The sequence below is a fragment of the Haliotis asinina genome, chromosome 5, assembly GCF_037392515.1.
Source record: "Haliotis asinina isolate JCU_RB_2024 chromosome 5, JCU_Hal_asi_v2, whole genome shotgun sequence".
Taxonomy (NCBI): Eukaryota; Metazoa; Mollusca; class Gastropoda; order Lepetellida; family Haliotidae; genus Haliotis; species Haliotis asinina.
Genome location: NC_090284.1, coordinates 5880787 through 5907708, shown reverse-complemented (window position 1 = coordinate 5907708; position 26922 = coordinate 5880787). Strand labels below are relative to the sequence as shown.

The window sequence follows — 26922 nt, the reverse complement described above, 5'->3', positions numbered from 1 at the left end:
TTCAGTTTTACGCCACACTCAGCAATATTCCAGCTGTGTGGCGGCGGTCTGTAAATAATCGATTCTGAACCAGACAATCCAGTGATCAACAGCATGAGCTTTGGTCTATGCAGTTGGGATACGAAGACATGTGCTAAACAAGTCAGCGAGTCTTACCACCAAATCCCGTTAGTCGCCTCTCACGACAAGCATAGTACATGTATCTCTTTATGGCAAGCTTAGGTTGCTGAAGGCCTATTCTACCCAGGACCTTCACGGGTCTTGTACATTTGAACAAGATTAATCGTTTCACTCTAACATGCTAGAATTTGTTATGTGTTTTGAGATATTATTCTGAGGACCTGCTAGTCATGGATATTCCAGATGCAGTCTCTTCACCTATACAGAGAAGACGTACACATGACTCAGCCCGCTGGGCAGAATACAGTCACCTAGTACACAGTGGTAATTTACAAGCGACCACTGATTTATTTCACCTCGATAAATACAGCTATAAGTCAGGCCAACAAAAGCGTAGAAAGCCCGTTACTACTAATGCTTTAACACAAGGGTCAAATGAATGTGTTTTTTGGTTTGATACATGCAACTAATCCAGACGGACGTCCATCTTTTTCGCCGTGTAATGGTAGGCTGTCTTAGTGTCTTCCTTCGGCTGTGCTTGGAGCGGGGTGATCCAATGTTGCGGTGATTTGAGGGTCAAATCGTCCTGTGCTCTCTGCCATTAACGCGATTTGACGACCGGTAATCACCAGTGCAGTAAAATGCGATGCAAATAGCCACATCTGGTGAATAATTTTCTAACTGGACTGCCCTCAGCGGTCATCGAGTAGTGAATAAACCAAACGATGTTCGATCACACAACTGTTGCCCGCGCCACGAGGTGACAGCGTGCCCTGGTCCCCCGCCGTGCCATACTGTGCACCCGTCGTGCCAAACCCTTCATTAATGCTGGCAACTATGATGTACATGGGTCACATGTGCGCTATATTTATTCTTTTGTCACCATTGTTCGCTTAAATCAATTTTTTATTAACAATAACATCATTTTAGTCTGCTTTGGAACCCTGCCTTATTAAAACTTGAGAAAATTAGATGAAATATGTTTTTTCGGGAAGGCTTTTCCACCAGGCGCCATCCTGACAGGCGAAAAATTCAAGAATGAAAAGTTTCTGTTTCCTAATTGAAGACATCCCTAGTTCTGTGATGTATGATGTAATTCACGACAGGGCGACATCATTCTTGTAAACTGCCATGTCACAAAATTTATATCACAATTTGCAAAGATATTAAAGGAATTACAGAGGTTGAATTCCTTTGTAAAGATATATGTCTTCAGATGTCAAAACAAATTAAATCACACGAACCAACGGTCCAGTAAACAGTATTATTAACTGACAAATAATTGCATTATGGGTAAAATAGCATGAGCTCCATGTTTAAAGCATAGGTTGTGGCAATATACGATTTAACGTTTTTCCTCCAGGAAATGTGACACACGTCATGTTTGATAGACGTAAGAATTTAATATCATGTCAGAAATAAAAGAGATCATTGTTTGAGCGCTTCAATAGTAGGAAAAGTAATTACCTAAAATATCAAGTATCGTAGTACATTTTGTGTCAAAATGTCAATTTTGACATGCTTAAAAATTAGACGTCTCCTTCTCCACAGCAATAATTATCAAAGTAATTATTGTTTCATTACTCGGTAATTATAATTGGTACATGTCTAGACCACATCCATGTCTATTGCGTCACAAGAGCGACCACTGCCATAGTGTCCTGCGAGTTCTCCATATCCACCTTTCAAACATTGATGTATTGCAGAGACAGAGACGATTTCCTACCAACCAATGGCAATTACCCAAGACTATACATCGCAATTAAGCATGTAGCTCTGATTTACAAATATCTCATTAGCTCTTCGATCAAACACAGCACACGCAGCCTGGGCGGAGAATGTGAAGCGAACCACATTAGCGTGTGTAAGTATGACTGGTTCTGGGAGGGTACGTAAGCTTGTTAGCGTATCCTGCGCTGGATCTGGATAATGGCGTTAGTGAATGATACTGAGTCGCTTGAATTGGTCATGGAGTGGGCGATACTCTTATATGTCTTTTGTAGTTGTTAAGTTGGGTAAAACTGGCCAGTGTAGTTACTTGAGACTTGAACAAAGTGGTTAAGGCTTGATTTCATTGCTGCATGAATTTGAATCCAGTTTGTGGAATGTTCATACATGACGTATGTTCTTTCTCAGGATTTTTGTCCATTCCATAACTGACCAATAAGGAAATTCTAATTCAGTTCAGTGTTATGAATGATCTCTTACAGTAGTAAAGCCCTTTTATGCCATAAAGAAATATCAAAACATAAAAGTTGGATAAAACCAAATCAAGACAATTAGTATTTTTATTAATCATTTACTGGATTTCTAAGTGATTTTGTATACTGATGGGGCGCCACCTCTCAACAACAAAACACTGCTGATCCCATGATTCATACCTTAGAGATATTAAAGTCATTGTGTTTTAATTAACACAAATACTGTGACAGCCACTCTGTTATACACTGTGTTCAGAATCCCGACGACGTTATGTCATGCAGAACATACAAGCTGACATCTTGAAATGTGAACGCTTTACCGTGACTCACGTCCACGCTGCTGTGATAGATGTTTGTCACAAATATAGTCAGATCACATGACTCTCATGTAGCTCACGTGACCCCAACAACCCACGTCGACATAACTCCTAATGCGTTACGCTGACACGCACCTGTTTCCAGTCTACCGCGTGGTCATCTGGTGGTCAGCCTCTCACACCCTTGGGCAATACAGCTGTTATATCGTGCTCTGACCACCCTGGTCTTTCACCCAGCAAACTATGACATATTCCCAGAATAAGTCATAATTTTTCAAGTACTGTCAGCGAGACGTTTTCTTTCCAAATGGCGGACCCCGTTTCCGGAAGTCGCTGAGACAAATGGGTGTTCTTCCGCCGCAAATGCATGCATTACACTGTATGAGACATGGCAGTAGACTGCTTCGATCATTTATTTTCTGACTCTGCGTCTTTATACTGATGGTAAACAGTCACAGTTGTCAAAGATTCTTTATTGTTTGAAGACAAACGGTGCGTGACTGATGGACAGTACCACGCACATCGCCTATATCTCGCGACCATGTTATTCTCAGGAACTGGGTAGACCCGGAGAGTTCTTCTTGTATCTTTCCACGCAATGTCGCCCCAACTTGACAGTTTGTTCGTTTCCTGTTCCTAGGTTTCCTTGCTTATGTCTGCATATACATGTTATGCGCCAACGGCTTTACTACTAGCTTACGCCCACGCAAGAGGCAAACCATGGATGGTTCTACCAATGTTTGCCGGATGTATCCACAGTAGGTGCCAAACCCCTGTGTCCAAGGTAGACCCTGCATGCATGCCACGTGTGACACTGAGTCATTCTCTCGTTTTATTTTCAGGTAAACAAATATATATAGAGACATACATGGGAACATTCTGTCGAGGGAAATATTTATTTCCATGTTAAACGGAACACTCGCAAAGTCACATGCATGCCTAAGGTTCTCTGTGACTCTAATGAATGAAATGTATTTGTTTACATCATATCACCATCATCATGTCCTTGCCCTTTCCCTCCCTGTCTGTCTGTCTGTCTGTCTCAATGTGTGTCTCTCTATCTCGATTACTTCAGGTAGGGGCACTCACACACATCACACATAAAACACTAGCTTCACAACACACATAAGATTCGCGTTAAGGTCAAAGAGGACTGATGATAGTCATCAGAAGTATGGCATAACGGTTTACGTCGCTGTCTGCGCATGACCCAAGACATGGCATTAGCGAAAACATGCTGGCGTCATTAGCAGGTACAACGCAGACGCTGCCGTCAGTCGTCTGCTTCCTCCATAACAGAAGGAAGGGAGATATCGGCCACGCGGATATTGTTGACTGTATAGTGTGCTGTTTCCCAGCATTAAGTCTATAGTCAGTAACATGTAGCTGTTTTATAGAAGGAATTTTGAAATATTGATTGTAACTTAAAAGCAAAAGGACATTTGGAAGACCTTTAATACACCTAGCCATTCCAGCCAATTTTTTGCCGAAAGATTGTCCCAAAGATTCGTTTCTAACTTTGCCAGGACCGAGCTTGTGGTAAACGTCTAGGGTTTAGATCACTGGGGGCTATCCTTCTGTAAGCTGACACGGGATGACAGAACTATACATGTAACGTCTTAAACAGCATCAGTGCCAACTCACTCATTCACACGAGTTAGAATTCCCCAAGGATGGAAGGATTGTGATTGTTTGCACTACGTTGCCGAAATAATTTGTATGAACGCTTGTTGATATATATAATACACCATTGGACATTGTCAAGTAATTTTCTTGATGTGGTGCGAGTGCTGTTCTTCACAGTAAACTACAGCAGAGCAACCATACTTGCTGTATCAGCTGAACACGCCTTCTGGTGGACATGCAAAGACAGGCCTTGCTCCTGGATAGTATCACTGAAGATGTGTACAATATCAGTTAGAGTTCGCACAGCGACATCTTTACATATGCTAATGGATCGGTTGAACTTGTACATCCTCTGCGGTAGGTTGTAGCTGCATGGCAGTATGATACAACAATTCAAATCCATGATTATTTCAAGTCGGGTAGCGGTGTTTTTATACCCGACTGATATCTCAATATCCCTTCATCAAGTCCCTAGCCCAACCCCTTGGATCAGTGGTGGGGTTCTGTTACAGTTTGCTTTGGTGTTCAGCAGACTCGGGTTGCTGGTCTCCGTGAGTTGGATCCAATGTAGGCGATAGTCACTACCACCCCGGTCTATTTGCCGTGTCTCGTTTACCAGGTTGTATTGTGTTTGGTAGTGTTTATGTTTGATCTTTAATTGTAGTTTATTGTGCATTGTTGTCTAAAAACGCAGAGCATGTCTGGGTCACCCCCAGCGAATATTTTCCAACCGTTAGATTTATGCCGGTTGTGGCTATTATGGATTCTTATTTCCGTGGCTATCGATGTCCCGTGGAATCAGGCAGTTTGGCGTGATGTATAAGCAGGGGCTCTGTCGTTGGCACTGTCTGGGCATCTTGATGTAGTGTGTTCAGTTGGGTGCCGTTAAATCATATCTAACGGCGGAACGGCAAGAGTGGTAGAAATTACTCAATTGGCGCCTTGCGCTCATGCGGCTGCGAGTGTTACAAGTCCCGGACTTCTACTATACGTCACCAAATACCTGATTAATGCACGGTAGATTACGTCTTGCTCACTGCACGTTTAATTAGGCTGTTCTTAGTGTGTACGGCGGAGCAAGCTCACTCTACTGCATTAAGCCATGCTGAAGGTACGGACGGCTAAGCTGCTCATGCTATGAGGAAGGTGCCCTGCTTGCTGTGTCAGAGTAGCCTCACTTTACTATACAAAACAACTATACTCTGGATCAAAGCTGCTGAATCCCTGATAAAGAACTGATGTTTTTGTTCTGCATAGGCTACTGTCATTGTAAAGCGTGTTAGGAGCTGATTTCTGTACGGTACGCAGACCTCTGGTTGCTGTAGCGTAGGATAAACTCTTTCGGAAGGATACGCTCTGCTCACTGGGCGGGAGAATAAACTGTGTATTCAGCATTGAGTAAGCACTGCTTAGGGATCCCCTGCACGCTTTGTTCTGCTTATCTTTGCTGAACGAAGAAGCCCCGCTTTCAGCAATGACCAAGTTCTGTGAAGAGTTTGTTCTGAACTCTACTTGGTGGTCTGAGCTCTGCGTATCTTATGTGAGCCTCGGTTCTGCACGGTAATGACCAACACCTATGAGGTAACCACCTGTTTCTTGCAGGCATTCTGTGAGTCTTTGGATAATTGTAAGATAATTGTATTAGATCCTAAAAAATGTGACCCAAGTGAAAACTGTTGGTTCGGTTTACACTTCCATTGATGGTTGGTACTCAGACATCAACATGCTCGGACCGCTTCACACCAGAGCGGAAGCATGCGCTGGTTCCGGGTCATTCTCTGACCAGTTTGTACCTACTTCAGTCTTCTGAGAACACATCTCATCTTGGGATCTATCGTCTCGTCAAGAACGGGCGTCGTGCGTTTGCTAAACTGTATAGAAATATGTCGTCTGGTATTACAGTCTCCTCAAGGCTCTTAAAGTTAATCGTCTGTTCCTGTCTGTGCAAGTCTGTCGTCTCTCCTTTGCTAAACACCGTAGAATTATGCCGTCTGTTCCGCAAGTCTTACGTTTGCTAATGTCTGTGGAAGTCTATCGTCTCTTCTGAAAGACTATCGTCTGCTCAACACAAGCAACCTCTCTTCAGCAATACGCCACAGACGAGTATCGTCTGCTCCCCATGCCTCTCGTCTGCTCCCACCAACGCTGCACATGCATGCACCTGGACTGAGTAAACACTCTCAGTGTACAGATGCATGCTGGGAGGCTCCTCTTCACGCTGAGGACTCTTTTTCCCCATTCATGTCTCCGATACGCAAAATAATCATAATGATTATTTCTCCATCTTTGATACAATCAGTGGGGCTACCTCCCGCTTAGCACAGGTGCTGAAGGTCGAGGTTGCGGATGGTTCCGCCTGAGACGAGCGTGGTCCCATGCTGTGTCTCTGCACAACCTGACCTCCGTGGCTGACAGGGCGATCTCGTGATTGAAGAAGTCCTGGGGTACACGAAATACAATCATTTTAAGTCATCTGTTACGAAGGATATCAGCATCCAAACTGGTCATGATGTCACGTCCCTAAGCAACTTTGATTCCATATGGTTTTACTTCATCAGATAAGATGTAACAACACAGAAGATGTCAAATCCGTGCAGCAACGATTTGGGGATTAGATTCAAGACACGGGTACAAATACATGAGGCGTTCGAGACTCTTAGGAAACGGTTTTATCAATATTTCTGACATCCAAAGAGGTGCTGTTGTTATTCAGCCTGATAAGGTTATGTAATGTGACACTCAAAATAAGTTATATACATAAAGGACCAGTCACTTCTCTCATAACGCGATTACGTGGACCATAACTTCTTATAAGTAGGGGGAGGTGGGGCTGCCAGGTGGCTTAAAGGGTCCGCTCATCACGCCGAAGACCCGGGTTCGATTCCCCACAAGGAAGCTATGTGTGAAGCTCATTTCTGGTGTTCCTGGCGGAGACCTTGCTGGAATATTGCTAAAAGCGGCGTAATTCATATTCACTCTTTGAGCAGTATAAATAAAAACCCCTCCTTCGTATCACCAACCATCATGTTCATGTATTGTTGCTTCCTTACCCTGTAATTCAGGACCTGACAATCTTGCTCTCACCCCTCCCATGCCCAATGTAACATCGTTCATCAGTGTAAGGTTATTATCATTCACTTATAATTGTATTATTTCTCTTTAACAGTTCGTGACCGTCCTATTAAAGAATATAACCAACCAACTGAATACATGAGTAATCAAAGACTTGATTATAAGTTTTCTGCTTGTGAGAGACGATTACTTTCTGATCGCGGCAAGTCTAAAGCCGATGATGTAAGCATTTCACTGATAGAACTGGACAAGCATGAACGTTGCATGGAGCGTTACAGGCAGTTAGTGGAAAATATGAGTCTTTCAGAACGATTTCATGTATGGAAATGATAAGCTCCTCACAGCGTCGAACACCTTGACATATAGGCTGGCCTCTAGCCGCGACCTGACATGCGCATCGCAACAGGTTACTGGTTCTCGCCATTCACAATAACAGCGTCGTCGCATGACCGACCAGAAGGCCCTCCGTGATGGCAACAACTTCAGAAGCAATCAGTCGAAAAACAGGGGTAAAACACCACCTAATTAAGTCCGTATCGTTACCGCAGATTTTATATTAATAGTTCCGATGAGCTGAATCCGACTGGAAAATTTAGCAGTCCACGATGTGGGTTCAATCTGCCGACTGTAGTGCTCATTTCTCGCTTGTGGGAGCCCTGTCATTTCGTGTTATAGATAAACGCATACATGCGTGCTGTGTTTGCATGCACCGTACAACTGGCCATTATACCGGGGTGGGTTTTTTTTCATTTGGCGAAGCAGCCTTGCCTAAGAAAAAATACCACTTTCTTACGTCATGCTATAGCATTGACACGCCTACCTTTGGTTTTAACTTGTCCCTTATAAATGGTAAGGTTCTTGAGAGGTGAATTGCAACAGGTTAATGGTCAAAACATTGTTGCCTGATTGTTCTGTTGGGCTGTCAAGTGTTCCGTCGAACAGAAAGCGAGACCTGAAATGAATTTGAAGATGTGTAGCTTCACCGAAATAACAAAGCCTAACATCATCTTATGATGGCCTTGTGTCGGATACCCAAGCATGGGAATATGGGATAGGCGAGATGTATAGTGAGCTGTATCCCAGCTGTTTTACGACAACTTGTAACTTGTTGAGTATGGGCGAGGAAAAACGTCGACAGCATGAGAAACAAACGACTATGTTGTTGTACAACGACATATACACTCAGCCTGGTCACACGTTGTAATTATCCAATTCTCATTAGTAGGCTGTGCTGGCCTCTACTGTGACTTTAGTAAAATCTGTCACGAAATTTCATAAGGGAAGAGAAAATGCCTTTTAAACTACAACTGTTTCTACAAGGGTAATGATATATTTATATCCCCAAATTGAACATGCTCGCTGGACATAAAAATAATTCAAACATCACTGCACTTCCTCTTCGGAATGTGGTCCGGCATTACGTATTACCACTCGTGTAATAACAGATATAAAATCTTCAAACACACGGAGGACCACAAAACAAGTTGTTTATACGCATTCCCACCAATGAAATGGCTTCACGTCACGACATGGTTTGGTTTCAAAGGAACGTCTCTCCTAAACGACACTGAAGGCAGCAACGACGAGAATAGACGTCTGCTCAGTGCTCAATGTCCTGGCGACACCTTTCACATGCCCTGCTCGTGATTGGGTAAATGCCGTTTCTTTCATGACTTGTAATCACCGTCTACAGACAATAATTAACAATTAACGAGAGTTTTCCTTTGTCCATTTTTCGTTTTTGACTTGCGTGATCAGACTGAAGCTCAATGTAGATAGTTTTCAAGGGGGTAAAACATGGTCCTGACTGACAGGGATACAGACCCGGCATCCAGGGCCTCTGATTAATTGACTGATTAAATTAACAGGAATCCTTCAAAAAGTAAAACATCGATAGAGATGCCGTGTTCTCCAAGACTGCAGTAGGTTTGGTCATTAATAAAAGAAAAAGGGCAGTTATCGGCACAATGCTCAATGATCCTGTATGGCAACAGCCATGACGTTGTACGTTGTAGGTGTGGGATCTAGCATATGTTTCGTCAGGATTTCACTGTGAACGCGGGTATTCTTATGAACGTTTGCTCCCCTTTCTTACTCGATTGTTATTTAGCGACAACCTGGTTCTGATTGGCCATATTGGCGATTGCGAATGACCTGCAGTTCTCACAGGTTGCCTAGTTATATAAGTATCTGATGTCAAATGATTGCATGTTGCTGTACGCCGCACCTACAGTTCAGAGGTGCGACATGACCAGATGGATGTTTTTGTTCATTCTATATCAACTGCTTTTGCCTGTAGTATATCCGACATTTGTCTTGTATTCTGTCTCACAGCCTCTTCAGCCCAGCCATTTTGTGATGCCAACTCCTTTCATAAAGCAAGTCTAGATCCTCAAATCAGAATCTTCCATCTAACTGGTGCTCCTTGCCAAATTAGTTATATTTGATTCAATCATAATTAGGACTTACCTTTCGACTTGAAGCCTTGGTAATAGCTAGGAGACCCTTAACAGGCTATACTTACGCGTTTATGATCTACAAATAATGAAAAATATCAATCACCTGCCTCAGTAATTACGTGGGAACGACACATTAGTGCATTTTCCAAAAAGCGGTGCCTTAGAGGTAGCAACAGGTTTGTTTTGAAAGAAAATTTTACATTTTCCTTTTTCCGGGTGCGATAATAGTATCTTCGTGTGAAAAAATCAGGCGGTTAGGGAGAGTGGGTGTATCACCCGGAATGGGGTAGCGACAACCTAGTGCTGAGCATTTAACGACAACCCACGTAATTGCCGTTGACACAAACGACAGCTGCCAACGATGCTTATCATGTTTGAAAATTATGTTTTTAGAAATAAAACTTAATTATATCTCAGCAGGACACTCTACCGATTTCCTGTAGGAGCCTTGAAGGCGTCCCTATGATGAATGATTGCTGAACGCGACGTTTTATCAACCCTAGTTCGATATTGCAGGTCTCTCATAGCGTCATTAACTCCACACAGGTCAAAATGTAACAAAGTCTATCAGTGAAATAAAGAGACCTGGTCACTCGGGCAATGTTACTCGGACTCGGCGTTTCATAAATCCGTTAACGGACAACCAACGATTATCCCCTTCGTCTTGTTTCGGCTGTCTGATTGTAATTCACAGGTGAGTAATTAGGCAAATTGGCCCAGGTGAAAAGTGAGAAACCGATCATTAACCAGCAGGGGAAGATGTCATTACCAAGTGGACGACTGGGAAGCATGGCGTAATGGCGTCTGACATAGTTACAAAGCCAGACGGTTGAAAGACAATTGTTAGCAAAGCGACTTTTCGTGTTCTGGAAAATACGATGTATGCTGAGGTGTCCTTTTCCCAAGTGATTTTTGTTCGAAGCTGATGAAGGTAATAAATATCATGAGGTAGTACATTTCACCGGGCGACAGGGTCCTAGATTAAGTTTACGGGAGTGAACAGGATACAATAATGGGTGTTTTGTTAACAATCTCAGAGCCAAAGCAATAATCACCATAAACTGTCGCTAAAAATAAAATCAATCATGACCGAGGCGTCATATCATTTTGTTATTTGATCCTTGTTTTTGTATAAAATGATTTAATCATTGGCAGACTCGTTAAGGACCGTCGTAAAAAAATACTGATTCAGTTTCAGAGAGTTTTGCAAATTAGAGTTTAGGGGCTTTGAGTTGATAAAGTTGGCTGTAAGGGCGTTGCCAAATTTGCGTTACCAACGGGTCTGAATCCCTTATCAGAACCCAATTGTGTTAGGCTTATTTCTGATGGCTTTGGTTAAAAGATGACGTGACGTTACTGAAATATATACGTGTATACATATGTATTTATTTTTAAGCGCTGTTTTCGTGTTTGTACTTGGTGCATAAGGTGAGTCACATTTTTACAGTTTTATCTATGGCACAATGCAGGATTAGTGTCTATGCGCTATCCTGAAGAACCCAGTCGTCAGCGTTGCGTCACAAAGCACACTTACGAACTTCGTGAGCTTTGTTTCTGTAACTTCTCTATCTTATAACGCTAACAATGGACGATTAGCTGCCTATGCGCTATCTTGGTTCAGGTAATCAGCATGACAGCCATGACACTACAGTGCTTGGGGCTAAGGTGCCTGCAACAAGGTTACATATGACGTCTTGTATAGAAATGACGATACAGAGGATTACACTACTGGTCAAAATAAACTTCTCGTTAGTCGCCCCCGCGGATATAAGGGAAAACGTCGTTTCTATTAGTCTCGATCTAAAATATCTTATATCTTGTACTTTCAAAACACACACACACACAAACACACATAGACGAGAGAGAGATGTTGGGGGGGGGGGGGGGGGGGGGGAGAGAAGTAAAGAAAACAATCTCCCGACGCCATCTAGAATCAGGATTTATTTTGTACAGAACACCCTCTGTACTGTACAATCGAGGTTACGTTTCGTTAGAGCAGTAGGGTACGTTATGATTTGCTCAAACGTGTCTTTTACATCATCTCATTCGTTGTAGAATGGGAAAGTATAAGATGTCCGATATAAATGTTTTTGCAAACATTTTGCAAAGTTTTAATTAATGGATCGGTTTTGGTTCTAACTGTCGTACTTGATAGACAGAAGAGGTACTTGGTTTCAATGGCCGTATGGTCCGTATTACCATGAGAACTGCCGTTAATTCAAATCGATACCAATGTTCTGAAGCCGGTTCATATCGCGAACGTCGTCATCTGAGTCTTGCATGCCACCTGCGCGAGAAGACAAACGTCAACACTGCCTAATAAAATGAAATTGGCATTCTGTAAACAAATCAACACAAAAGTAAACAGATCCGTAACCGTGACACGAGACACACATGGAAGCGATCTGTCGCCATATTGGTTTTACCCCTATATCGTGTCCTGTCCGGTCCTATCGTTTGTTTTATTGCGTCAAATGACAGTTTTATTGTACCCGTCTAAAGTTTTATTCGATCAGTAATATGACCAAAGTAAACAGTCGTTGGAGATACTTGTTTATTGCACCTGTCAAGTTACCTTATCACGATATGGAATTAATTAACAATTACCCGGTGAGGCAAGACTTAGATTGAGCTATTACACGTATTACCATGGTGGAAGCTGAAATCCGGCCTGCAATCATGTCAGTTTATTTTGGCACCAAAGCTTCACATGCACACCGGTTCTATTTTCAAGGCAGACACTTACACCGCTATTTTGACTGTCACAGATAAGAACTGACATGGCGGAATCCCGTTACGTCACGTTTTAGAGAAGGGAGATAACTCTGGCATAAGCGTATCCAAATCTCAACCACATGGTTGAAGGCGATTATTAACACGGCGATGGCTTTTCCGGGCTGTTTGGTCTATTAGTCAGCAGTTACGTAGTGTTTATATACTAGTTCCTCTTCCAGATGTAAACAGATTTTATTCCCTATCGACACATGATAATGTAGGTACCAGCAAAGACAAACCAAATGCTGCAATAGATAAACCATTACGCTATCAGCCTGTGTTGGGCGAACAAGGCTACGCGGTGCTAACACTATCGTAGTGGGACGTTATGGCAAGTGTTAACACAGTGTTAGAAACATGGCCCTGACAAACCATATGTTGTATTGTTTTACAACCTACAAACGATATTCCGTGTGGCTGTTTTCGTAATCATATTGCCACTGACTGAACATGAAGCTCGCCTTCTTTGAAGCTTAGCGTTGACTATATGGATTGGATATCAAAAGGGATTTATTCACGTTAATATTCATGCTAACAGCACAAACAAGACAACAAGTCTTACTGGTATGCATATGTATGAGATTCGCATCTTTATAGGTATTCAGACGGGATATGTTATGAATATGCTTTATACGAAGAGACAAAATCCCTTAGCGATAAACAGCTTCCAATAATATTAAGTGTTTGTTTGGTCCCCCGGGTCATTTAGCCGAAGGTGTTTAGTCCCGGAATTACCTCCCTTTGGTCTTGATGCGGTCTCAGTCTAGAGTAACATTTAAAGCTGCTCTGAAAGCTCAGGCTTTATGATAACGTCTGAACAAACTACGTGTGTCTGCGTGTGTTTTTTTTTAAATATAGGTCAATGAACATGCATTGTTTTGTGGCGTTGGGGTTGGTGGGTGAGCAATGTAATTAAAGCGTTCTCTCTTCACACCCAAGATCCGGGTTCGTTTCTCGAAACAGGTATAATGTGTGAAGCCCATTTCTTGTGTCCCTAACGGTAGGTGATATTGGAGGTAAATTTTTGATAGCGGCGTAAAATCATACTCACTTATTGTTGTTGTTAATACCACTATTAATTCTGATCCGGGTTCTTCATTTGCCAGGAGGCAATGACTGAATATGGGTCCCACTTTTATACACACCCATTAGCACATACCTTTCGATTCTAATATTTCCCAGTCTCAAAGCGACTTGTTTTGCCCTTTTTCCTTACGTAGAACTATTTGAAATCTAAACAGAATTTAACCTAATGTATTGATGGTCCGTGCATTGCGTTGGTTTTACGGGATACTATTACGAATTTCATTTGTAAATATTTCTACTTGGCGATATTCATTATGGCTTGGACTGCTTAAACGTTTACTTCAAGCAAGGCAAATACTTTGGGAGTTGTCCCAAAGTACATAGCAATGGTAAAACATAAACTTGTAAACATCCTCATGTCTCCTTCCATTGTAAATCATTTATAACCCGCTTTCCATTGCACACCTGTGTGGAAATTCTTTGATCACGCCGCCCAGTGAACTTACCTGTGTTTATTTGTATCGTCGAAGATCGTTACGAGTGACACCTCCTTCACCTGCCAAGATACGAAACAACGCCATGTGTCCGGCGCTCCATATGATACATGCTCGACGTCGCCCCGTGTATCACGATGTTTTTGTTCGCCTCATGGGAAAGTACGGACCTATGCTACCCGGTTAATATGTCGTTCATTACGAAAACAAGTTTTATTGCATATATACCACTACTTAGGTTTTCACATACCACAATTAATCTTCTTTAACTTCTTTTGAATAGTATAAATGTGTTGAATGTTGATGTTTACGCAAAGAGATTTCATCACCGAAGACAATATGTATCAAATATTCTAGTAACTCGTTAATACTATAAAGTACGTGCATATTTATACCTTCCGTTTCTAAGACGAATGGGTTATGTGTAATCACTTTGTTTTGGTTTTTTGTTACAGCTGATTTTATTTATAATGATAAAATGAGAAGAAAACTTCATTTCTTCAGCAATATCCCTTTGATGAGTTCGTTGGTTTCGTGGAAGGTAATGCATTTAGAACCCGCTAGCAGGTAAGCGGGCGTCGTTTTACACTTGAAGTTATATGGTAATTAAACCGAGTTCCTCTTGTAAAATCAATGGCCTTTTGCATATTCCACTGAGTTTGAAACATCCTGCTCTGCAATAGACAGACTGAGATGTTTCTGCACTGCGGTGTCCGTCTTCTATATATGTCTCGTGCAAAGACATTGATATACTGCAAATTCCACTGGCCTCCGGATATAGAGACTCGCTTGGACGCTGAGAGTGAGAGCAGTCTCCTTGTGAAACAGGTATACAGTCATACACGGGGCTTCAAAGGGACAGGGAGTCTCAGAAGATGTATACAGACTCACTAAATGCGCCGAAAAGTCACATTTTGTTTTTGCAGGGTGCTAGTGTAGAATTATTGCTTGGACGAAGCTGTTTCGGTTTTAGTGACAGGTTTAGTTACATGAGAGAGGGAGAGAGAGAGATGTGTGTGGGGGTAGGTGGAGGGTGTTGTTGCATATATAGGGTGGGAGGAGTCGTGTATAGGGTATAGAGATGTGATGGGTAATATAATGCAAAGAATGCTTTCTCAAAGGATAGGAAATCAGCCCTTTAATTGTTTTGCCATACGTGTCCCTGTCTTACCGATGGTAGACAGGCGTGTGAATAACGCAAGGACCAATCTGTGCTGGTTTGTGAGACCCGACAGGGGGTGCACATTCTTGTTACATTTCCGCAATTATCGATGTGCTAACAGTGATTGCGTCCCCTTTGATCTCACACAGTTGGAGGCTTAACCTTACAACACATGTCCACTCGCTAATTAATGCTTTTGTTCGTTGCCAAGTTATTGTACCTATCGTGCTCATCAATATTCATAACGCCAGAACCGCTTGACGGTTATGCACGCTTTCATTCCCAGTAAGGTGTTGAGTTTCATATAATTTTGTTTTCATATTCCAAGGTTCTTTTGTAAACAAACACTTGCAGCAAAGTTCGGGAGCAAGAAATGGATATAGCACTTTTTTTGTAGTGGAACGCGCCATGCGAGGAATATGATATTGCTTGTTATAAGCAGCATGACACTTACGTTGTGTACCTTTTTATAAAAATAACGCTACCCTCATATACAAAGTCACCACTGTTATCTTTCATTTGCTGCAAGACAGTCTTGATTCAAATTCTACCTCAATGGGTCCAATACATATTATATAAATACATATAGTCATATCGATGAAATACATGTATTATATGTGAAGGGAGTAATCTCGTACACAAGCAAGCACACATGAAAATAAAATCTATAAAATCCATACCAATCCGATCAATATGACCGCCTTGAGAACTAATATTACACATCTAGTAGTATGACACTGCTAAATACTGAGTGGTTAAAGCGCTCGCTTGTCAAAGGGTTGGTTCACCTATTGGCATAAGGAAGAACTATTTATATTAGTTTATAACCAGAAATTCCACCCCATAACCTAAATAATTTGCCTACGCCAGTGTATCGTCTCACCTGAGACTACGGTATGGACAACTACACTTTAAACGTACCAACGTTTTAAAACACTCCAGACTCCAGGTTTAAATATTAAGAGATTTCCTCCTCTCCTCAAGTCTTAATAGAATATAATCGGCATGTAAATAGGTTTGGAGACTAAGATCTACTGATAATGATAACCTACATGTCATTAGCATGTATATAAGGCGACCTATCCACTTCGCACATATCATATCTGCTATCTACGTGGCGATCAATAACTATCGCCAATTACCGTCCGTGATTGGCCGGCCTAGTGTCATGTGTCACAGTGTCCTTGCACGTGACAATTGTGTATTGACCAACGCTTATCTGTGACGCGTTTCAGCTTTATACGTTATCATAATCAGAGTAATTATGAGGTTGTGTTTAAACGTCATTAACGTCTAAGTGGTCAAAGGACATTATCACGAGTATATCATGTGTTTTCACAGCAGTCATAAACGTGTCACAACGTCAAACACTTCCATGATTACTTTTCATCGCTTCCTAAAAGCAATTAAGCCTCTACCAGTAAAACAAACACATTTATTTGCTTATGACACTGTCTGCATACACAGATATCAATATGCAATAAACACCGATCGTAAAATCTGTGATAGAACTAGATAAACCTTGTCACCATTGATTCCTGCTAATAGCAATTAACGCAGGTGGTCATCTGCCTGTGTTTCTACAAGCACACGGTGCCTTATCATGCAGATTTCGGTTTATCACACTTACGGGTTTTTAGCGTAATTTAATGATAACCACTAAAAGCACGTGGGATACAATAGAGACTTGACATCCTGCTAACCAGTACATCTGATAACCTGTCTGAGATAACGGGGATGTAAAACACGCTAGTAGGTACTGGAATGGTGTACTGTGCAATTCCAGTTCCTGACACATCACAGATAATACATGAACTTTGTGGAGCGTCCCGTTCCACAAAGCCATTTTAGGGCTAAGCGAGCTGTAACTCCTACACTTTAACAATCTCAGTTCTTATCCATTTGTGCATCCGGGTTTTGCATGGGTAAGTTCGCGTTTGAAGTCGTTTGCAGGAGACTTGTAAGAGTCATATATTTCTTACGTTGTATTTCATTACTAGCACTGTGTAATTTCTTGAGGTACTCCATATTATCCCCCTGAACGTGGTTATGAACCAAGAGGTGGTGATACACCCGGAGTCATGTTTCTGTATATACTATTCAACTTTTCATAGGACTGCACCATGTATCTGCCATATACTGATGACTGGTGACATGTATATGGAGTACTTCAGTGAGATAGTATTCGCACCTATTTAATGATAACATCAAATATATGTTAAGAGTCGGGACATTTAGATTTCCTATTAAACACCCACCAAGGAGCGTGTGACAGGTGGTGACTATTGGCCAACGAGCTCTTACCATATTCATATGTAAATGGAAGAGGTATTATGAAACAAATATTTGAGACATCAACTATCAGTGGATGATGTGACTGTTTGTACAAAATATAAACTGGTGTAGTCTCGTAGTCTGGTACATGTAGTGTTGCATGCAGGACAAAAGTTATTGATCACAGTTTGAAATGAAATGTATAATGAATAAACATAGGTGGAAATATACTCCATCCACTTACAAGTAAAACAACAGGAAGGAAATGACTCGTAGTTTTCATGTGGATACTGCAACAGGGTATTTGAAAGCTGTCATAGACATTGCCTGGGACTATTCCCATGGTGTGTTCCTTGATTTAACTAGTGGTCCCACCCACTTCAAACAGGGTGTGATTTGTGGTAGTGGTCCAGGCACTTTCCATCCATATCCATTACAACTAATTCTAATCAAAGAAATGTCTTGAATTATAATTCAAGCAAAAGTGATTAGACAGTGTCGTGCAACCCGCATTGTCAATCAGCATCGTGGGTACCATACATTTTCTAATTTTCCATCCTAACTTTAACAAAGACTATTACAGTTTTGTACTGGGGGATAGCCCAACCTAATCAGTACCCTGCACGTGCGGAAGTGAAATATTCAATTTGTGACGACCACGTCACTGGGTGAAATTTGCAAATATGTCAGTGGTCAATGTCACGGCCATCAATCACTACTGTCCTCTTCAAGTGGTTTTCTCGCCATCAGCTGATCATCCTTTGCCAGCCATGCGCCTAAAGGGACACTGGCTACAGTAGCCGAATTGTCTCGTTTGTTTAGATGTTGCCATAATGCATTTACGTGGTAAGGATTATTTATCTGAATGTACACATGCCTGTGAATGAAATAGACATCCGCTCAGTGACAGGTGATGATGTGGCGGGAGTTAATGATTGACAGGTGATCATTGACAGGTGCGCTGCATGTAGCTCGTGCATGTACACCATGTACATTTTGCGGTGTTTCTGTTACAAACAGCATATGGTTATAATGTTTTCTTGTTAATTAGAATAACGACAGTAATAATACCACTAACTAAATACTGCTCTAGACAGAATTTTCAAAACTGACGCAAAAAATATCAGTCTCTTTAAAACTTCTACCAAAAAATGAACAAACCTCTGGACAAATAGAAAAGAATAAACTTCAACATTGAATTTGTCCTAGAAGTTATTAAAAACCTTACTTTCCTGAAAACAGTCTCCGAAAAACTAAACTTTATGGTGTCTGTATCAACTGCATGGACATAGAATAACCATTTATATTTCGTATTACAGTCAACACGAGCCATTGTTGTATCTTTCTTTCGCCCTGTGTAGCTCATGTTATAGGACGCGCAGTGAGGGCAACTGCTGACCCTAATCCGTTTTAAGTCCACGTATACTGTTTCGCAAGACATTCGTCCGCATGAGAGACAGTTTTCATCACAGATCATTAAATAGCTTTAATTTCAACCTGATGACCAGTCTACCGTAACTTATCTAATAAATCCCAATTATTTCCGTAATGAAATGAATCAGTGTCTCGTTGAGCTACTGACCGTTGGCCACCGGTCATCTGGGTAATATATGGGAGTATTGGGTGACAGACCAGTGTCCGATCATTTCATTACCCCTGCCCCCAGCTGTTTTAAGTTTCCTGCTACCAGGTGCTCCACGTGCCTACGACAGTCATGTCTAAATAAAAGCGTTTGGGTATTTTGGATGTTTTACGATTCTGAAATCGTCATTACCTCGTAAACGTTTGTTTGTAGGGATGATACGAATAATTACAGTATCAACAAAAACAACCGGCTGAATGGATAAATAAACAGGCTTTGTGAGGTACCTCACTTAGAAGGTGCTGTGAGCGCCCGTTCAAGTACGCGGTCTTGACTCTTAATCCGTTAATCTTCGGAGCACGCTTTTTGTATTTCCCAGCTTTGTTGTACAACCACGGTCAAATCCCCAACAGCATTCAAGAAGAATAGGCCAAATGGGCAGTGAAATTCAATTTGCTATTTCAAATTATGCAAAATGAAGCGTATAAAACACAACACGAGTATTATTTATTCATCAAAACACATTCTACAGACAGACAAAACACATAACTGGAAAAAAACAAGCGACACCGCATTCCCTCATATTCATTTCCAATACCAAATTCTGCATACCAAGAGAAACCATGGCAACAGGACAAGCTGTTGGTTGTAATATTTAAAAATGATGAACGCATGATACATATGGTATGAATAGCAGGAATAATAATCAGCGTGAAAAAGGAAAGTCTGACCGAACACCATTTTCTGAGTTGTAACGTTATAACAACTTACGCCATATGGCGCTGCTTTTCTGTACAGCGGGGTCACAAACCTTGCGATGGACTGGGGCTCGCTTACCCAGCTAATTCACTCGAATGGCCCAAGGGACGGTATCTTCACAAAGGGAGAAAATCACATAATTCGAGATATGGTTTTCATCAATGAAAAGAAATCCAGAATTAATAAGACGGTAAAATGATTTCATAAGACAGAGAACATGTATTTGACCAAATGTGAATCTTCATTCCCCTGCGTGTTTTGTGGTGATGTCCAATTTTTCATTAAAATTCACATTTGAAAATCACGTCTTAATTATTTTAAGAAAATTAATGAAATGTATATTCGCATTAAATTATTGGCATGACATGTCTCATTTAACATTCACGTTTCCATTCCATTAGAAGGGTCTGTTGTTGCAGTTCGTTCTTCATGTCATTGTGCAAACAATATTTGTTCTTTTTTTTAAAAAAAATGTGATAAATTTTAAAAATTGCCCTTTCTGTTTTTCCTGTGATCTATTTCAGGGCAATTTATGTCTGAACCGATATGATGTCTCCTCAGTTTTGTGTATACAAGCGAACGATTTAAAGTTTAAAGAAAAAATGCTAATGAAATTTTATTAACGTTTTCCTGATAGATTGGAGAACGCACAGAGCTGTAAATGTTTTCAGTGTCTGCAGTGATAGTAGTCATGTGGCGCGAGTCGATTCCCCAGCTAGTCGAGAGACGCTATCCGAGAAAAGCTATATGCTCCGCTACCGGCCTTTGCGTCGCGCTTCTCTTGCCATGCATTGTACTCGGCGTTGTTTACAGTCAAGCCAGTAAGTCATTTCTTCAACGTCTATCATCCTGTCAATCAACTCTCCCAGCGACCAATCGCTAAGCGGATAGCTTGATGGGGCGGAGTCGACTTATGTGTTAGCCAATCGTGGGCGCGGATTAACCCCGGAGCCCCACATGGCTAGTAACCTAATTCAAGGGGTTCAGACACCAGCGCTACATGATTACATGACTGCGAATGAATGGGAACGAAAACTTGCTCAACTAAGTCAACAAGACGAAAAGTGATCTTTTATAATGTATGCCCTGTTTCAGCCAGAAGACAGAGATTAGACATCACATGCATCGCACCTCGATCTGTATGGAGTAAATAGATCACTAACAACAGATACAGGACAGAGTTTAACAACGCCAGTCAGCCAGACTCGACGCTTCATTCGGTTGTGTAGGAAGACAAGTTTACAAATGCGCGTGCGTCTGCAGAGGAATGGTAGTGGTGTGGTGTTCCCCATGGATTATTAACTGAAGTTGTAAACAGTGTTTCGGAGGTTACGGTCTCGGAGTGTCAACCCTATATTGGCCACAATGTCGTCCTTCGGCAGGACTTTACCTGTGGTGATGTTATGCTGTTTCACCTGTTTAGTGGCCAACGGTAAGTGTACCTGTCCGTGTGTACATACATGCACGTGTGTTGTGATTTACAGGTTCTGCACCGGAGTATAAAACCTGTATCAATTCCAAGGATGGATATACGTCTTTACCGTTTCTTCCCTGATGGGATATATTGAGAAAGTTCGCATGGATCAGTTGTTGACAATGTTCTGTAGTTCAAATGTCACACACGACACCTGGACGTCTTGCTCTTTGAAGTTTTTCGTAGGTGGGCGTCCCTGGACAGTATGTGAGCCTAAATTGCTTCACCTGGAGAGGGTTTGGTAAATACAGGTAAACTTCCACAGCCTTCCAGGTATAGGATGCGATTTCTCAACCCCTCCCGACTCCCATTTCAAAGTTTATTTGGAAAGACCGGGGACATATATCTCCACCTTCCCAGGGATTTATTTCCACAACTGGATCGTATTTTTGCTGTTCCTTTAAAAAGTCGTGGACGTGAAAAATAATGCTCTTAGCCTTTGCTGACTTGAGAACCCATTTTCCGTAGAAGTAGGTTGTATTTAGGACAGATCGATTAAACGCTGATACTTTAACGGATGGATCGATTTAATGGATACTATTGTATAGCCATTGAATTAGATTATTTTAATGACAGTGCCATGGAAAATCGATGTGTATCCTTTTAACAAAGTTATTACACGGTGATTTGTATTCCAGAATCTCATAGCCAAACTAGAAGTCTCATCACATCCAAAATAACAGATAGAACATGTCAAACCTCATTGATGAAATATACAATATCGCAATGGAATCAACGCTGGCCGTCCTTACATTTGCCTATCAATGACAACATTACAAAGTCAATTGTTCAGTATGAAGCCAGGTTGTGTAGAGATTGTAATGACTTGAGAGAGTTGGTCCGCTAGACCATCCTTGCCTTTGTCCTGTGCCTGACGACAGCTCTTGTAGCGCTTGACAACACACATTGGCGGATGTATCATGTTGAAGCTGCTCACGGCCTGAGCACTAGACGCGATTTGATTCATAAATTGCACATCGAGCACTATCGATCGAAAGGATTGGGAGACTAGCTGTAGTTCTTTTGGGAAGTGAACTGGATGAAATAAATAGATCTAATAAGGGTCAACTGATGTACACATCTCGTTTTCGCTGGAATCTGACGTTGACGTTAGTTCAGTGAGGACCTCAGAATAAACTAGGACTCAGGAGAGACGGCCAAGCATCTCGATCGAGTGTAGGGGGTTCCACTGGCGTCTGCTTCAGAAATTGATCTTATTTGGCTGTTATTGGGGTGAAAACGTTTATCATCGAGTTCATTTAGTTTATTTTTACCCAAGCTGTTTATTCTACTTCTGTCTTCGATAAAGAAGTGTCGTTTGGCGCGACCGTGCGATGTCGTCTGCTTTCTCCCGTGAAGTGCACCTAGCAATTATTTGCGACTCTGGACAGATGGGGATCCATCCTTCACTAATCGGTATCCGTCACATGCCGTTCTCTAATATTCCCTTTTCTAGGCAATATCTCATTTGGCTGAGACTTGGGTCTCCATCGTCTCAGTTCGGGTGACGATAGGCAGACCTGAAAGTCATTCAGAAAATTATCAGGCAAAGAGCTGAAGACTCGGAGAGACAGGGCGAGGCCGTAGGGACGGGCATTATGGCCGTGTTTTTTTTAAAGACAGGATAAAAATAGTGTGATGTTGTTTCGGAAGTGCTACAAGACAAGGAAAGGGAGGCATGACTCAGAAAGGACCGAGTGTTTGAATTATTAACCGCACGAGAAGTCATTAGCAGACGATTAGTCCGGTCTCGTGGTCGCACCTGCACGTGCAGTGACGAAACCGTCTTTACTAGCCCAGGGATACCATTCGAGATCCTTACGGCCTTCGGGTCAATTTTCACAAGATCCACCCATACATTTCTTTCTCTTCAAGAGGTGTTATTGTTGCATAGGGGTTCCTATGTGTAGCGTTTCTTATCAAAATCTGTCATTGTGAATAATCATGCACGCATAGCTTCATTAGCAAAGGTGAACCGCAGCAAGAATAGACCTTGTTGGACAACCAACTGGCCATTGTTCTGAGATAATATCAAGTTAGAATGATGGGACATATTGATTTCGTTGCACGTGTGTGTGTATACAGAAAGGTCCTGGTACTGACGGCCCCTCTGTTGGCGGTGTACACAGACACCCTGTAGACACCCTTGATAGGTGTTAGCATTGCCTTCCTGCTGAAGTCAGGCGCTTCTACCTTCCGCCGTACCGTGGTGACTTGATGCCATGGTTTAATACCCACGGCCACAATTCGAGAACCTTTTGTAATGCATCTATCAATATTATTCCACCGAGGGTTAATAACGTGGGCTTGTCCATGGCCGCTGAAAGCAAATCGCAAGAACAAACATGACGGAAGACTGTGAGGGGATTTGATATTTTTGCGTGTGTGTTAGGAGGCAAATTGTAGAATACCCCGATGTATTCTCAGCCTAAGACGTCTTAGGATCGCGGTGAGACAAGGTATATATTTTTCAGGATTATGGACGAATTGTCACCATGAAAGGGTTTGGCTAGGGAGGGTTTAGCCTAGATCAGTTGGATATGTTTGCTATCACTGAGTATCAGTGCTCTCTGAGATGGTGAATATCGTACAACTGACTTAGTCCTTCTGTATGTTCTGCAAGTTTGTATATTTCGTTTCCGGTGTGTTTAAATAAACCTGATCCAATGTTGAAGTGTATGACACGGGCGCATTTACCTAGTCTTACGTAGGGTTGCACCCACAATTTAACTTTCGTTTTTCAAAAGTAAAAGTTAACTTTGAAAACCGTAGCCTTTGCCTTTGAGCATTTCGCGACAGGCATAGAAGCCGCTGGTGTTTACTCTTAAAATTAGCAGACGACAGCTAAGTGATTTTGTTCAGTGAGGGGAGTCGTGCGCATTTTCCACACGCCCGATTACGTAACTTTGTGGAAGTCTGTTTTGCACGAACTAACGTTTACCATCCTTTTTAACAGTCTGTCCAACTGCCGATCGACTTCTTTGAATATTTTTTCCAAGTATGTTTGAATTTCTCGATGGACATTTGAAAGTGGGCAGACGAGACGAAAACTCCCATGGAAGGCATTTTCGGAGTACCGTTAGGTATAAGTTAATCAAGGCTTATTTGTAAAAAGTATCACCGGACGTTGATGTCAGTGAGAGTATGAAGCCAATCCAGGTCATGCTTCATTGTGGTACCGAGTTAATGAATAATTACTAATAATGATTAGGACATCTCACACACGAAAGTAATCCTTTGAGGCAAGTCAAAAGCTTTTGCGTCTGTCCCAAAGCAGGTGAAAAGGATCTTTGTTTTCAATTATTCAGTATGTTTTACCTTTATATCTGTGCTAAGTTCGGAAATCACCCTCATTATGTGTAATTCCATACTCTCAATGGAGCAATTCTTCCAGTGATGTACACAAGGACTGAAGCATGCTACCTGGTGAAGACTCTCTATCCTCAGCCAAGCTTCTGGTTGTCTGACTTCATACCTGTATATGTCTCATTAAAGGATTATTACATCATCACAGAAAATTCGCTTCTCTTCCTACCTGTAGAGATGATAATACAGACATCAAAGACAGAATTGAACTATTTTATGCTGTCATTGTGTATTTGCAATATTATTTCTTTTAAATTTACAATACTATCTGATTTAGTTAAATACATTCTTCAGCTAACCCTTGGATAGAAATACTGCTTGTTTCTTCAACCGTGAAAGTGTCAATATAGCAGTTCTTTAATATCTTTATAATACTGTGTCTAAATACTTTTACATTCATGGGTTTTCACTAACACACCAAAGTAAACAGTGTCCATAGTTGATGAAGAAACCAGTTACTCGTAATCTAGTTGGTGCAGGTTTTTCAAGTATTTTCTTAAACATGTTAGGTTGTCTTTGGATCTGAGGACCTTTGTTTCACAAGTTTAACCTCGGCAAGTAGGACAAATGGGAATTTGTCCAAAGGGCGGACGCTACAACATTGTTGACTGAGGACTGGGTCAGACTCGCAAACAATGCATTCGTGGATTTTAGCTCATTTCATTTCAGACATGTTGTTGGAGGGCCTCACTTAAACTACACAGGCCAGCAGGGTATGACTGAAATCTGTTCTGCAGTATGCATAGAGACTCTTTTTGACCTAAAATGTATCCAAAATGTCAGAATTATGATCCGAAGTTTGAGACTAAGACTAAGTTTGTGAGTGAACAATATAATGAAAACTTATGGTTTGAGAATTATCTTTGTTCTCATCTGTTGTTTTGTAAATGTTGTGGTGATACCTCTTTTATACTTTTTTTGTATTATCATGGTCAAATTGAAGCATATAGAAGGGTTGTCAATTCAAAAGACAGATGTTTGTAGTGGTTGTTTTGTATGTAAGCCATTGATTTTTGTGTGTGAAACCTGGTCTTGAGCTGCCACAAAAATATTTATATAGGGGGACAAAATTTTGAGAATTTTCGAACAAAAGCAGATTTATAACATTTAAAGAGGGCAGGGGAGATCTACAGATGGTGGTGAAATAAACTCCACCAATAAAATGTAAGGAACACCGTGATGGAGACTCGTATCTCAAGAAAACCTTTCCCCTTCCCCACTAGATCAGATATGTTGACTAGATACAGCCATTTGACTCCACAGCCTGGTCCTATGTTGAAATATTTCTTTTGAGATGGCTGAATTTCTATCCAAAAACTGGCACCTGGACCTGTGATTGGCTGGAGATATTAATGATTTCACTTCCCAGCTGTTTAGGTTGACTCCTAGCCCCCTGCTTCCTTGCCACATCTGGGATGTGACTTACACAAATTCATGTAATGTTATTGATGGAACTGTATCCTTGGATGGGTATTATTAGTTTGTCTCCCGAAACTAAACATATCCCACTTGCTGAGCATCCTCAGCTGAGAAAAGAATATTGAGTGATATTGTTTTCCTTTCACATGTGTTCATGTCCACTTGTCTCATGGGGTTTTCAATAGCGGATTAAGAACATGGTCAAAATCTCTAAAATACATCAGGTCATAAATCTATATCAGGTATGTTTCACAAGAAAGAATGTTTAAGTCTTAAAATATATCTGTGCTTGTACAGAACACCAATGTTATTTTTAGCTTTATAACCTATGACTAAAAATGAAATCTTAAAGCAATTATTTTAGTCAGTCTTCAAGAAAGTAATCTTATGGGCACGTTTTGTTTGTGAGCCTATGTCAGTATATATTTCTAGCTTAAAGTGGTCTGTGTTAAGACAGTTGTGCAAGAAGAGTATGGCCAAGCCATGACCCAGGTTAATCCTCCTTCACATAATATGCCAGCTATTGTAGTTAGAAAGGGAATGCTGTGGTTGTTCTATAGGCTAACTTATCCACTGTACCTGTATTATCTCAACCAGACTACAAGAATCTCCTCAGAAACTGTAATTAGAATATCAAGATTTTCTTGAACACAGGTAGCCATCTTAAGTAGTTTCGTGACTGGTCTATAGACAGTTTAATTTGAGACAGTCTTGCAATATTATCATTATGCATTCAAAGCAACAGATTCCATGGAAGGAGACTAGCACATGGGGGTATTTAAGGGTTGTTGAAGTA

General features: G+C 41.4%; 1 protein-coding gene across 6 annotated transcripts in view; it reads left to right on the top strand.

The window, feature by feature from the left end:
* Positions 1-26922, top strand: part of LOC137283503 (netrin receptor UNC5C-like) — a 352179-nt gene that overhangs the window by 218591 nt on the left and 106666 nt on the right. For 5 of the 6 annotated variants that reach the window (XM_067815043.1, XM_067815041.1, XM_067815040.1 and 2 more), the window contains exon 1: positions 20868-21299. In XM_067815043.1, coding sequence (XP_067671144.1) covers positions 21233-21299 — 67 coding nt within the window. In that variant the 5' untranslated portion in view covers positions 20868-21232. Of the gene's footprint in view, positions 1-20867; positions 21300-26922 lie in introns of those variants that run through there. The other variant, XM_067815037.1, reaches the window with a different exon arrangement.